General features: G+C 43.8%; 1 protein-coding gene across 2 annotated transcripts in view; it reads left to right on the top strand.

The window, feature by feature from the left end:
- The window catches only part of zmp:0000001082 (integrin alpha-D), a 108221-nt gene that overhangs the window by 44059 nt on the left and 49791 nt on the right, over positions 1-14371 (top strand). For both annotated transcript variants that reach the window (XM_062026719.1, XM_062026720.1), the window contains 2 exons: positions 1072-1229; positions 5965-6125. In XM_062026719.1, the coding sequence (XP_061882703.1) occupies positions 1072-1229; positions 5965-6125 (319 nt within the window). The remainder of the gene's footprint in view (positions 1-1071; positions 1230-5964; positions 6126-14371) is intronic.

Here is a 14371-nt window from a genome sequence, read left to right as displayed (position 1 = left end):
GAGAACATCCGCACGGTAACACAATATAAACACAACAGAACAAATACCCAGAATCCTTTGCAGCACTAACTCTTCCGGGACGCTACAAAATACACCCCCGCTCCCTCCAAACCCTGCCCCCACCCCACACACACCTTGTAGCGTCCCGGAAGAGTTAGTGTTGCAAAGGGTTCTGGGTATTTGTTCTGTTGTGTTTATGTTCTGTTACGGTGCGGATGTTCTCCCGAAATGTGTTTGTCATTCTTGTTTGGTGTGGATTCACAGTGTGGCGTATATTTCTAACAGTGTTAACGTTTTTTTATTCGGCTACCCTCAGTGTAACCTGTATCGCTGTTGATGAAGAATGTGTTGCATTCACTTGTGTGTACGTACAGAAGACGCACATGTTATGTGACTGGGCCAGCACTCGTTGGACTGGTTGAAAAGCAGACGTGATGATTTTCGGGAGGGGCGCTGAAGTATGGAAGACTCCCGGGAGGGTTGGCAAGTATTGGAATTAGTGGTGAACGCGGTGTTACCGCGGCACCGCCGCAATATATAATCGGCGGGCCAAATTTGACACCCATGCTGTAGAATAAAGGTATTTTTCTGCAGAACTGTTTGCATAGTCACTTTATTAAAGGTGGTTGATCTTAACAATTCAGAAAAAATCTGTAAAATAATGGTATTTTTCTGCGGAACTGCCAGCATTGTCACTTCATTAAAGGTGTTTGATTGTAATAATTTGGAAAAACTCTGTAGAATAAAGGTATTTTTCTGCAGAACTGTTTGCATCGTCACTTTATTAAAGGTGGTTGATTTTAATAATTTAGTAAAAATCTGTAAAATTACGATATTTTTCCGCAAAACGTTTCATGAAAATTTCTGTAAATATAATGTTTTTGATCATTATTTGGTTTACAATGTTTTACTTTAATTTTATGGTTTTCGTTTGGCAGCCGTAGCTGCCAGTAGATGACCGTTTTTTTACAGAATTATTTTTTACAGTGCAATTTAGTGCCGCAAATCTAAAAGCAACCAAAAGAGAACAGATCTTGTTTGTGTACTTCATAAATGATCATGTTTTTGCAGGTCCAGGCCAGTAATGAACGTGAGAGCTCGTCTGTCCTTTCAACCTAAGGAGATCAGCGTTGACCACATCGACTGCTCTGTCAACACAGATGTTATTTTACCGATGGTTAGCTTAACTGTCTGCTTTGCCATGGCGGAAACAACAACAAGTAAAGCAGGTAGGTACAATTGCTGAACACAAAACAACCACATTTAAATAGGGGTGTCCCGATCTGATATTAATATTAGATTTTGGTCCAATATCAGCAAAAAAAAAAATCGGATTATATGACTTACATCTAAAATGTTCAATATAAGCGCTCCGATGCAAGCAGACCTGCAGCGTTCAATAAGCACACACGTTTGGTCTATTCTTTCTTTCTTTTTTTTTTTAAGTCAAGTCATATACAAAAGGTAAACATGGTGAGTTATACAGTAGACTACTAGGAGCTAGCAGCTTTACAAAATCAAATCAAATCAAATCAAATCAACTTTATTTATAAAGCACAATTAAAATTTACCACAGGGGTAGCCAAAGTGCTGTACAATGGGCAGGTTAAAAGATAATACGTGAACCGAGCCAACACAACACAACACAAACAGAACATGATAAAAAATAAATAAATAAAAACAAAACAACAAACAAACAACAAACAAACAAAAGCTAAGTACACAAGCCAGTCATATGTATTAAGTTAATTAAATATTGCAGTCAAGTATCAAATAATTATAGTATTATTATAGTTACAGATACAGAATCTTGAAAGCAGAAGCGTATTAGAAAGTATATAGTAACAGAGTTGTGTCATTAATTTAATACATGAATTATTGTCCACTTGGTGCCGACAAAAATTATCACTCTACTTTAACAAACTACCAGTACAATGGAAAAACAAGTTAACTTTTTATGCTGAATTGTGTTTCATTGTATCCATTAAACCTAATGGATACAATGTATTTCCAATCCACAAAGTATGTAAAAAAAATGTCTAAACATCACAAAATGCCACAATTTCAGACAACCATTTTGAATATTCCACTCCAGATGGCTTTGGCAATTTCCGTAGCTTCGGGCTGGGATGACATCATGGTGGGAACGCTTCTGCACTCTGACCATATCATCAGAACAGTCATATTGGAAATATGCAAAAATTCTATCAATCATCAAAGTTTATTGATAAAGCCCTTAAACACAAGTATCTCAAAGGGCTGCACAAACCGCAACGATATCCTCGGCTCTGATCCCACATCAGGAAAAGAAAAAAACTCAACCCAATGGGAACAATGAGAAAACTTGGAATGGATCGCTGATGTGGGAAGTATAGGCGTAATATGATCAAATTTAGATCAAAATTAGAAAGAAGCCATCCGATCCAAAACTGTCACACAGTCAGTACGTGTTCATGCACTAAATTAGTCTAATTTCTCAAATAGTTTGGCTCTAAATAAGCCTCCAACAACCCATGGAAACACCTTCATCTGATTGTGTTTGGTTTTTGAAAAGTTGGACTAACACACCTGGGGCCGTACTTATCAAGCTTCTTAGAATTACTCCTAAGAAGTCTGCTAAGAGTTGACTTAAGAGTAAATAAATTCTTCGCTGAAAGCTGCACTTAAAAGTTAGTTATCAAGCGTCTTACTCACACTTTCAGCGAAGTGTAGGACTGAATCTTAAGTGTCACACTCAGAGCTGAATTACGACATTACTATGTGCCGTAAACGGAATTTTAGGTGACGTAATTTCTGTGTCCATAGAAATGACCAATCACGGAAGGGAATCCGTTGTCTGAGAATAAAGAAATATCTTGGAAATATTTAAGTGGACAATGGGAGTGTATATTTTGACAATAAACTACAAAATAATACAAAACAAACTAGTCCCCGCCGGCACTCACGCTACCGCTCCCTCTCTTCTATCGCCCACACACTCACTGACGTCACTCACCTCACGGCCACACACATATGCTACTATCATAACATTTTCTTTCCAATTCATTAATTAGGCAACTAATTTGAAACTGGTGTGGGTGGCTCTATATATACTAGCCCACTGCAGACACATGCAGAAATCAACAAGGAATCGAAAAGTATTAAATCTGTGACAAAAATAATATCTGCTCTGTCTAAACGATACCGTTTGATCAGCTGCTCGTCATCAAAATAAACAAAACATTGTTCCGTTCCCTGAACGTTCGCGCACGTCTCTCTCGCCTCAGTGCCATCCCCTGCTGGCAACTCCTAACCACTTAAGACACCTCTGAAGGTCTCTTAAATATCGTGGAGAGTAGGAGTGATTCTTAGACTTAAGAACGTTGGTAAAAAGCTTTTATTCTTAAGTTTGAGAGTAGGACTAAATTTCGCAAATTCTCAGGACTTAAGTGTAAAATGGCACTCTAAGAAGCTTGATAAGTACGGCCCCAGATCTCTCCAGTGTCTGTGTGCGGCGTAGAGGACCCTTCGTATTACTCATGCTCCAGTCTCAATGCGCGGGATACAACCCGGAGGCAGATACTATTAAAAAAAAACGTAGCAACAATTGTCATGAAGAGGATGCTTTTTATTTGCTTTACAAATTAACATTTTAAAGTCCATCGATGGTTGAAAAAAGAAACTGAGATTTATTTAGGAATGTAGCTAAGGAAATGTAAAATTCCGATTTCCGAACGAAATACGAATAAGAGGAAAGATAATGAAGCAGGTATATTAAAGGCAAATAACAAAGCGTACACAAACCTCTTCCAAACTTATTAGCAGTAATTCTGTATTCTACACAACTGGCAAGATAGTCCAGAACATTTCAAACTTGATGTGGAGCAGTTTGGACCGTGGCATTAACAATGGACAGAGCCTTATGAATGAACTCAGAGACTTTGAAAAGTTTTGTTTCCCTGATTCTTCATCAGAAAATTATTTCATAAAAACTCTTTCGCTGGTCTGTCTTTGCTTAGGACCTGCATCCGCCCCGAAACAATCTTGGTAGTAGCGTCATGTTCGTAGCGCAATGTAAAATCATTTCTTGATGCTGTCTGACATTTAACATCAACATGGCCATTACAGATGTAATATTTGTCATCTGGGCCAATATTATAGCGGACATCACTTAAAACAAGTTGTAAGGATCCGCAGATGGATAGTGTGACATCATAGGTCAACCGGAAAAGGAATTTATTTAACCTTGCTAAAATGAAATAAGCGCCCCCTAGTGTATGGGAAGCACATGGGGTATGACCAATAGTCACATTAGAAAAAGCGTGTGGACACTTGGACTTCACACATAGGTGTGAAAATACAAAAATAAACTATTTGAGAAATCAGATTAATTGATGCATGGGAACGTAGTGAGAGATTGTTAAAACAGTCCACATCAAGACAGTCCATGGCTAAAAGAGGGTTTAACATCTATCTGCAGTTTTAGCAATAAAAACACGCCTCTGAGAGCAGACTCCTGAAGGCTTGGGCTCAAAATCAAAGTGTCACACAAAACAAGACTATGATCGCTCATGTGGACGTCATTTACAGAAACATTTGACATTTCTAAGCCAAGTGAAAAAACTAAATATGGCCATTTGGTGGGGGTGACTAAGAAACATGCTTCTCAAAATCAAAATCTTCAGTCAATGTTAGAAATTCCATTGCAGAGCAAGAAGAGCCGTCATCAACATGAAGGTTAAAATCCCCAATGATTAAAACAGGTTCCAACTTCAATATCGAGGACAAAAAGTCACTCAAATCTTTTAAAAAGACAGCAACGGGGCCAGGAGGGTGGTGAATTTATACGCAGTAGAAAGGGGATGAAAACCCCACCTTGACCATCTGCGATTCAAAAGAAAACAATTATTTGGACTAGATCACTTTGCATGTGTACTCATCCCTGTGCACAAAAGCCAGGCCACCACCACAGCGACAGGGGCGGGGATCCCCGGCAGCAGAGCAGTCAGCTGTGCAGAGTTCATTTTAATGAATAAACTCTTCCTCTTTCTGCCATGTCGCCGAAAGACACATGTCCTTTTCTCATGAGAAAATATCGATCAATGATTTATTTGCAATTGAACAAGCGTTCAACAGGCCAACATGAACTGTGCATGACGTCACAAAGGTACGGTCCTTGTTGCGCAGTGGGATTGGTCGCAGGCACAGCCAGCGGTCACTTGGACTCCAGCTGGTCCACGCAGGTAGAGCCGGTGCAACCACGAAAAATAGATGTTGGCGACAAAGGCCCCTGACCACAACTCCAGTGACGTGGAGGTTCCAGGACACGCGCAGTCCAAGCAGGCAACCTCTTTTCCTCAATCTCTTGCGAACTTTACCCGGCGTCCGACATGGCAGCAAGTATTCAAGTAAGTCAGGATTGACTTTAAAAGGAGAAGGAAACGCTTGTTTGTACCTGTCTCGTGTATCAAACACGCCTTCCATTGACTCTTTGATGTGAAACAAATCATAAGTTCATCATCAGATGAACTTATTTGGTTATCTGATTCATCATCAGATCATAAGTCTGTAAAGCCAAGACACATCCATTTGTTATTCGGGCTGCTATGATTGCATATGTTGAGAAAATTACTATTAATAATCTACACAGCTGGAGACGAGCTGTGGCACCACCAGTCACAGGCGACCTCTTGACTGTCTCTTAAATGGTCAATATGAATAAATAAGTCAATTAGAGTTAAATAGTGTTGTGTTTTTAATACCTACCATTGTTCGCTGAATAATTTTACTTGATCAAACCTTTTCCAACATTCCACAGTACGAAATAATAAAAGTATGTATGATTCCTGCTGATATTGTATCGGTTTAATATCGGTATCGGCCAATATTTAAGGGTCCGATATTGGTATTGAATCAAAAGTGAAAAAGTTTTACTGGGACACCCCTACTTTTAAGATTCTTAATTCCTTAAGTGTGTACTTGCAGAAGCAATGAAGTTTGGACTGAACATTTCATACACGCTAAATGTGGATCCAATGAGACAATCATATCGAGGTTTCTTCAGGGACAGAAAAACCAGAAGTCTTTCCTTCACATATGAACTGATAAATGAGGAGACATGCTTCCAGTACTTCATCAACATGACAGTATGAATTCCTACAAACACACGCATACATACAGTGCATCCGGAAAGTATTCACAGCGCTTCACTTTTTGTAACTTTTGTTTTAAAAAATAAGAACTAGGAAATCACATGTACATAAGTATTCACAGCCTTTGCTAAACATTTTGTTGATGCACCAATTACAGCCTTAAGTCTTTTTGAATACAATGCCACAAGCATCTAGCAGGTATGCCAAGCTTGTTTCGCCCATTCCTTTTTTCAGCACCTCTCAAGCTCCATTAGGTTGGAGGGAAAGCATAGGTGCGCATACATTTTTAATTTTACCTGAGATCGGATATTTCAAGTCTGGGCTCTGGCTGGGCCACTCAAGGACTTTTACAGAGTTGCCCTGAAGCCCTTCCCTTCATATCATGGCTGTGTGCTTAGGGTAGTTGTCATGCTGAAAGATAAACCGTTGCCCCAGTCTGAGTTCAAGAGCGCTACGGATCAGGTTTTCATCCAGGATGTCTTTGTACATTGCTGCATTCATCTTTCCCTCGTTCCTGACTAGTCTACCAGTTCCTGCCGCTGAAAAAAACATCCCCACAGCATGATGCTGCCACCACCATGCTAAACATGATGCATATCATTCATGGCAAAGAGTTCAATGTTTGTCTTATCTGACCAGATAATTTTGTATCGCATGGTGTGAGAGTCTTTGCGGTGCATTTTGGTAAACTTTTACAAAGGAATGGCTTCTGCCTGGCCACTCTACCTTACAGGCGTGTGTGGTGAATTGCTGCAGAGATGGTTGTTTTTCTGGGAGGTTCTCGTCCCTCCACAGATGAATGCTGTAGCTCTGACAGAGTGACCATAAGGTTCTTGGTCATCACACTGACTAGGGTCCTTCTCCCCCGGTCGCTCAGTTTAGACGGCCAGCTCTAGGAAGTGTCCTGGTGGTTCCAAACTTCTTCCATTTACGGATGGTGGAGGCCACTGTGCTCATCCGGACCTTCAAGGCAGCAGATATTTTTCTGTACATTTCACCAGATTTGTGCCTCGAGACAGTCCTGTCTAGGTCTACTGACAATTCCTTTGACTTCATTTTTGGTTTGTACTCTACCATATCATCAAGTGTAGGACCTTTATATATGCGTGTCTTTCCAAATCATGTCCAACCATCTGAATTTACCACAGGTAGACTCGAATGGAGGAAGGTTTCAACATCTTGTTTATTTGTGAATCCAAGATGGCAGTGAGTGATGTCTGTGTTTGTCGTCACTAGCTTTTATTTGTTTTATGTTTAGTCTTTTTAGTATTTTTATTGGATTATTTTTAGTCTTTTTAATCTTTTTTAGTCTTTTTACAAAAATATTGCTTGGAGGATTGTGAACGTTTTGTGGGTGCAGAGTTCAAGCTCACCGAGGCGTATGGCTTCTGCTGCAGTCGGCGGCTGATAGGGCCTGTCCATCCACACATGAAGCCTATAGGTACGGCTCCGAGGCCCACTGTTGTTGCTGCGCCCTGAGCCCTGGTCTGTATAGCATTGTGGCCTACTGCTCCGACGAAATCTGCTTCTGGGTGTCGTTGGAGGCTTCCGCATCGATACATCTGCTTGGACCGGGAAGCCTAAGGCCAACTGCTGGTGTAGCATTCAAGCATCCTGGATCCTAGTCTGTCTGGCGTTGTAGCTTGCTGATTTGCCCGTTTGCACACAAAGTGTCTTTTGGGGGCCGCTGCGTCGATCCATCTGCCTGAACCGGGAAGTCTGGGGCCGATGGCTGTTGTGGCATCCTGGGTCCTGGTCGGTCCGGCGTCACCTGCTGTTACACGCGCCTGCTCACTTCTTGCCTTTTGGGGACTGCCACGTCGATCCTTCTGCCTGGAGCGGAAAGTCAGGAAGGTGCTTCTTTCTTGTGGTACTGGGAATTGTTTTCCTGTTGCCTGGGACCTGGTCTTGATTTTGCCGTGTTTTGTTCACTGTGCTGCTTTGTTGGGCCTCAGATCATGTTTACGTGTGACGTCACCCAACGTCATCGTCTAATTCAGGAACGAATAAAAACTCAGATATTCCTGTTCCGTGCTGCATGGGAATCGGCATTCTTCATTCAGCAACTATCCTCCCTTTTTTGGCTTTGCTGCACCTGTTAAAGAGTTATGGACACTCTAATGACAATCACCTAAATGTGAAAAGTGTTGACAGATGCCCAATAGCTTCTCTATATCTAGGGCAACCTCCAGTACAATTGGAAAATTATATAAATTTGTCTCTAGCTCTGCCCAGACACCTACCTAAACTGAAATGTATATTTGCTTTACATGAGTATCTCACCAATCCCAGAGAAAGAGGGGCTTTAGCATGCCAAATAATTTAAAGTAAATCAATTGCTAAGCAGAGGCTGTTGATTGCTTTACTTCTACTTTTGTTCAGAAATTTGCAACCAAATCCTAAACCTGAGCTTCAATGCTCCCAGACACCCTTTGATTTTAAATCAATGTCTTGTCTTGAATATGTTAATTTGAATGTACTACCAAAAATGGACATGGTCAGAATGTGGGTGAATTTAACAGGGGCACATGTTTTGATTTCAGAAACATGGCTTACTAAGTCTATTACAAATGAAGTTATTAACATTCATGGGTATAATGTTTACCGCACCGATAGGCCAAAAAAAGGCGGGGGTGTAGCTTTTTATGTTAAATCCAGATTTAATGCTTCAATTGTTCTTTCCCAGTCAATCAGTAAACAAATAGAATTTTTGGCTCTGGATGTAGAAATAGTTGTGTCACTACATGTTACTGTGGTTGGGTGTCACAGGCCTCCGTCTGTTTCAAAGGAGGCACTAGAGTCATTAAAACAGCTTTTGGGTAAGTTAAATTACACTGAATTACTTACTTGACTTCAACGCTCATGTTGGCAACGACAGTGAAACCTGGAGAGGCGTGATTGGGAAGAATGGCCAAGTGGTGTTTTGTTATTGGACTTTTGTGCTCGTCACAGATTGTCCATAACAAACACCATGTTCAAGCATAAGGGTGTCCATATGTGCACTTGGCACCGGGACACCCTAGGCCGCAGTTCCATGATCGACTTTGTGGTTGTGTCATCGGATTTGCGGCCTCATATTTTGGACACTCGGGTGAAGAGAGGGGCGGAGCTTTCTACCGATCACCACCTGGTGGTGAGTTGGCTACGATGGTGGGGGAGGATGCCGGACAGACCTGGCAGGCCTAAACGCATTGTGAGGGTCTGCTGGGAACGTCTGTCAGAGTCTCCTGTCAGAGAGAGTTTCAATTCCCACCTCCGGAAGAACTTTGAACATGTCACGAGGGAGGTGCTGGACATTGAGTCCGAGTGGACCATGTTCCGCACCTCTATTGTCGAGGCGGCTGATTGGAGCTGTGGCCACAAGGTAGTTGGTGCCTGTCGTGGCGGTAATCCTAGAACCCGTTGGTGGACACCGGCGGTGAGGGATGCCGTCAAGCTGAAGAAGGAGTCCTATCGGGTTCTTTTGGCTCATGGGACTCCGGAGGCAGCAGACAGGTACCGACAGGCCAAGCGGTGTGCGGCTACAGCGGTCGCGGAGGCAAAAACTCGGACATGGGAGGAGTTCGGCGAGGCCATGGAAAACGACTTCCGGACGGCTTCGAAGCGATTCTGGACCACCATCCGCCGCCTCAGGAAGGGGAAGCAGTGCACTATCAACACCGTGTATGGTGCGGATGGTGTTCTGCTGACCTCGACTGTTGTGGATCGGTGGAGGGAATACTTCGAAGACCTCCTCAATCCCACCGACACCTCTTCCTATGAAGAAGCAGTGCCTGGGGAATCTGTGGTGGGCTCTCCTATTTCTGGGGCTGAGGTTGCCGAGGTAGTTAAAAAGCTCCTCGGTGGCAAGGCCCCGGGGGTGGATGAGATCCGCCCGGAGTTCCTTAAGGCTCTGGATGCTGTGGGGCTGTCTTGGTTGACAAGACTCTGCAGCATCGCATGGACATCGGGGGCGGTACCTATGGATTGGCAGGCCGGGGTGGTGCTTCCTCTCTTTAAGAAGGGGAACCGGAGGGTGTGTTCCAACTATCGTGGGATCACACTCCTCAGCCTTCCCGGTAAGGTCTATTCGGGTGTACTGGAGAGGAGGCTACGCCGGATAGTCGAACCTCGGATTCAGGAGGAACAGTGTGGTTTTCGTCCTGGTCGTGGAACTGTGGACCAGCTCTATACTCTCTGCAGGGTCCTTGAGGGTGCATGGGACTTTGCCCAACCAGTCTACATGTGCTTTGTGGACTTGGAGAAGGCATTCGACCGTGTCCCTCGGGAGGTCCTGTGGGGAGTGCTAAGAGAGTATGGGGTATCGGACTGTCTGATTGTGGCTGTCCGCTCCCTGTACAATCAGTGCCAGAGCTTGGTCCGCATCGCCGGCAGTAAGTCGGACACGTTTCCAGTGAGGGTTGGACTCCGCCAAGGCTGCCCTTTGTCACCGATTCTGTTCATAACTTTTTTTTATTTTTTATTTTTTTTTATTTAAGAAAAACATTTTTTTTTATGTCCTGCCCAGCTTCTCGGGCAAATCATATAGCAGCTGTAGATGCCCATATCGGCTGTTCAGATTTACTTTACAAAAGAGAAGTGTAGGATACTTCTTTTGTTGCCTTACTTGTATTTTGACTTTATTAAATGTATTTATATTATCATTTGGTGCAGCCGGGCCGGAGCAGGAGGGGATAGAAAGAGAGAAAAAGGAAGACAGAGGGGGGAATTGTGGGGACAAGAGGGGGATTAGACAGAGAGACAAAAACAACAACAGCAAACACAACAACAACAACAAGAACAACAGAGCAACATCAGCAAATACGACATGTACAAATATGATGGTAAAAGTAATAGCAAATAAGCAGTTAGCGAAAATAAAATAAAAAATACAGAAATGACAATGAGCATTATTACACTAAAAATGGAGCAATATGAATACCAATAGAAATAGTGCTATTGATAATAAACAATACCAATACTTTACCTTTATTATCAACAATACAATTGTTCAAATGCAACAATACATATACGTAATGATAACTTGAGATACGAAAGAATGCAGAAAAATGGAGGGGAAGAAAGAGAAGCAACCTACATTAACCTTGTAGATTGTTATAGTAACAATAGGTTAAGCTTTGTCAGTGTGCCATGTGTTATACCCAGTTTACCCTAGGGCAACAACGTTAATATATGTTTGATGAAACGTGATTATGTGCATGAGTGTATGTGTGCATATGTACTTGTATATGTACAGTATGTGTATATGTGTGCTTGTACAGTGAATGTATATGTACAGTATGCGTATGTGTGGGTACAGCGAATGTATATGTACAGTATGTGTATACAGTATGTGTGTTTGAACAGTGAATGTATATGTACAGTATCTGTATATGTGTGTTTGTACAGTGAATGTATATGTACAGTATATGTATGTGTGTGTTTGTACAGTGAATGTATATGTGTAGTATGTGTATGTGTGTGTTTGTACAGTGAGTGTATATGTGCAGTATGTGTATATGTATGTTTTTACAGTGAATGTATATGTACAGTATGTGTATACAGTATGTTTGTATAATGAATGTGCGTGTGGATGTTCGAACTTTGAGTGTGTAAATATGTACTGTATTTATTTGTATATGTATGTGGGAGCGTAGGTACCTATGTATGTCTGTATGTATGTGTGTGAGTATATGTGAATTTGCATGTACAATACATTTGACTCCCAGTGTGTGCGGGAGCCAGAGTACGGCCCCAGCCTCCCCGAGAGCCCATCCCACAAACAGTAGGTGTGGTGCCCAGGGAACCAGGGGCCACCGCCCCCACGCAGCCAAGCCGGACAGCGACAGGTACCCCAGAGCCTGGCCCACCGCGCCGCCCACAAGGGCCAGCAGCAGGCCGCAGACAGACGCACCCGGCAGAGGACAAGGCACGAGAAAAGCAGGGGGCAGCCAGACCCCAAGCCAGCGAGAGACCACACCCCACACGGACAGAAAGGCGGGACGCCCCGCCCGAGGGGCCCGGAGACCCCCCGCAACCGGACGGGAAGACCGCCCCTGCCCCACCGGCAACAGGGCCCCCACGAGCCCCCCCCCCCACCCCCGGAGAGCGCGGCGAGGCCAGCCCACGGCCACCCCACCCAAGCCGGCCGCCACAGGACCACCCAGCACGGGGCCACAGGAACCACCCACCCCACCCGCAGGGACCCCAACGATGGAGATGGAACAACCAGCAACCGCCCCGCCGAGCCCCCCCCCTGAGGTAGGGGAATAAATAAATAAAATAAATAAATAAATAATAATAATAATAATAATAATATTAATAAAATATACTTTAAAAAAGTAAGAATAAATAAATAATTAAATCTATTTATAAAAAAAAACATGCTGACACACAAGGTCGCTACCCCAACAACTGGCCGACTCACAGCACCTCGGAATACCCTGCAGCACCAAGCTACCACAGTAGACGCAGGGACCAGACCCAGCAGGCCCCAACCAAGACGGGCACCCGGAAAGGATGGACGGTGGGACCCAGGAGCTCCAGACACGCAGTCCGGATGCAGTAGCCTGAGGCGCCGACCCCCACCCGACAGGCAGGCCCAGAACGTACCCCCAGAAATATACATACATATATATATACATACACATAAACATACACATGTACACTGTTCATAACTTTTATGGACAGAATTTCTAGGCGCAGTCAGGGTGTTGAGGGGATCTGGTTTGGTGGCTGCAGGATTAGGTCTCTGCTTTTTGCAGATGATGTGGTCCTGATGGCTTCATCTGGCCAGGATCTTCAGCTCTCACTGGATCGGTTCGCAGCCGAGTGTGAAGCGACTGGGATGAGAATCAGCACCTCCAAGTCCGAGTCCATGGTTCTTGCCCGGAAAAAGGTGGAGTGCCATCTCCGGGTTGGGGAGGAGACCCTGCCCCAAGTGGAGGAGTTCAAGTACCTCGGAGTCCTGTTCACGAGTGAGGGAAAAGTGGACCGTGAGATCGACAGGCGGATCGGTGCGGCGTCTTCAGTAATGCGGACGCTGTATCGGTCCGTTGTGGTGAAGAAGGAGCTGAGCCGGAAGGCAAAGCTCTCAATTTACCGGTCAATCTACGTTCCCATCCTCACCTATGGTCATGAGCTTTGGGTCATGACCGAAAGGACAAGATCACGGGTACAGGCGGCCGAAATGAGTTTCCTCCGCCGTGTGGCGGGGCTCTCCCTTAGAGACAGGGTGAGAAGCTCTGCCATCCGGGGGGAGCTCAAAGTAAAGCCACTGCTCCTCCACATCGAGAGGAGCCAGATGAGGTGGTTCGGGCATCTGGTCAGGATGCCACCCAAACGCCTCCCTCGGGAGGTGTTTAGGGCACGTCCAACCAGTAGGAGACCACGGGGAAGACCCAGGACACGTTGGGAAGACTATGTCTCCCGGCTGGCCTGGGAATGCCTCGGGATCCCCCGGGAGGAGCTGGACGAAGTGGCTGGGGAGAGGGAAGTCTGGGTTTCCCTGCTTAGGCTGCTGCCCCCGTGACCCGACCTCGGACAAGCGGAGGAAGATGGATGGATGGATGAATTACTTATGTCTGGAGATTTTATCTGGGGCTGGTTAAATGCAACTTCTGATTACTTTAAACGGTTTTGTGAGTCTATTAATCTCACCCAGTTGGTCCTCTTTCCCACCAGGCCTAATCCAAAAAATTAAGATAAATCTACCTTGATTGATTTGTTTTTAAATAATGTGCCTTGTAAATTGTCTTTCTTGGGTGTCTTCTGTGATGATTCGAGTGATCATTGTGTTGTTGCTGCATGTGGAAATACTAGAATTCCGAAGTGCAAACCCAGAATTGTTTTTTAAGTAATCTTAAAAATGTTAATGAACAAGACTTTCATCAAGATTTGTTTATGGTGGACTGGGAACATATAATAACATATAATCTAATACAGGGTTGGGCAAACTTTTTGGCTCAGGGGCCACATCGGCTTTTGAAATTTGACAGACGGGCAAGCACATATGTATTTCAAAGCATAACATATCTGTTGGAACTAAGAGTAGACTTCTCAAACATGAGCTATTTCATAATAAAATATATATTTTCAACAATATCATATCAGAACATCAAATAAACATAAACATGGTATTACAGGGTTAAGACTTACATTCTCTTTTAGTGGTAGCAGTGTTGTTGCTCACCCTTTTTGCCAGTGAGTCAACGTCTTGTATCAGTTTTGTTGTGGCAATTCTCAAAACAGATCTTTGCTCA

Source organism: Entelurus aequoreus, linkage group LG18 (assembly GCF_033978785.1).
Source record: "Entelurus aequoreus isolate RoL-2023_Sb linkage group LG18, RoL_Eaeq_v1.1, whole genome shotgun sequence".
Lineage (NCBI taxonomy): Eukaryota > Metazoa > Chordata > Actinopteri > Syngnathiformes > Syngnathidae > Entelurus > Entelurus aequoreus.
Note: the sequence above shows the minus strand (reverse complement) of the source record. Positions and strands in the feature narration are given on the sequence as shown.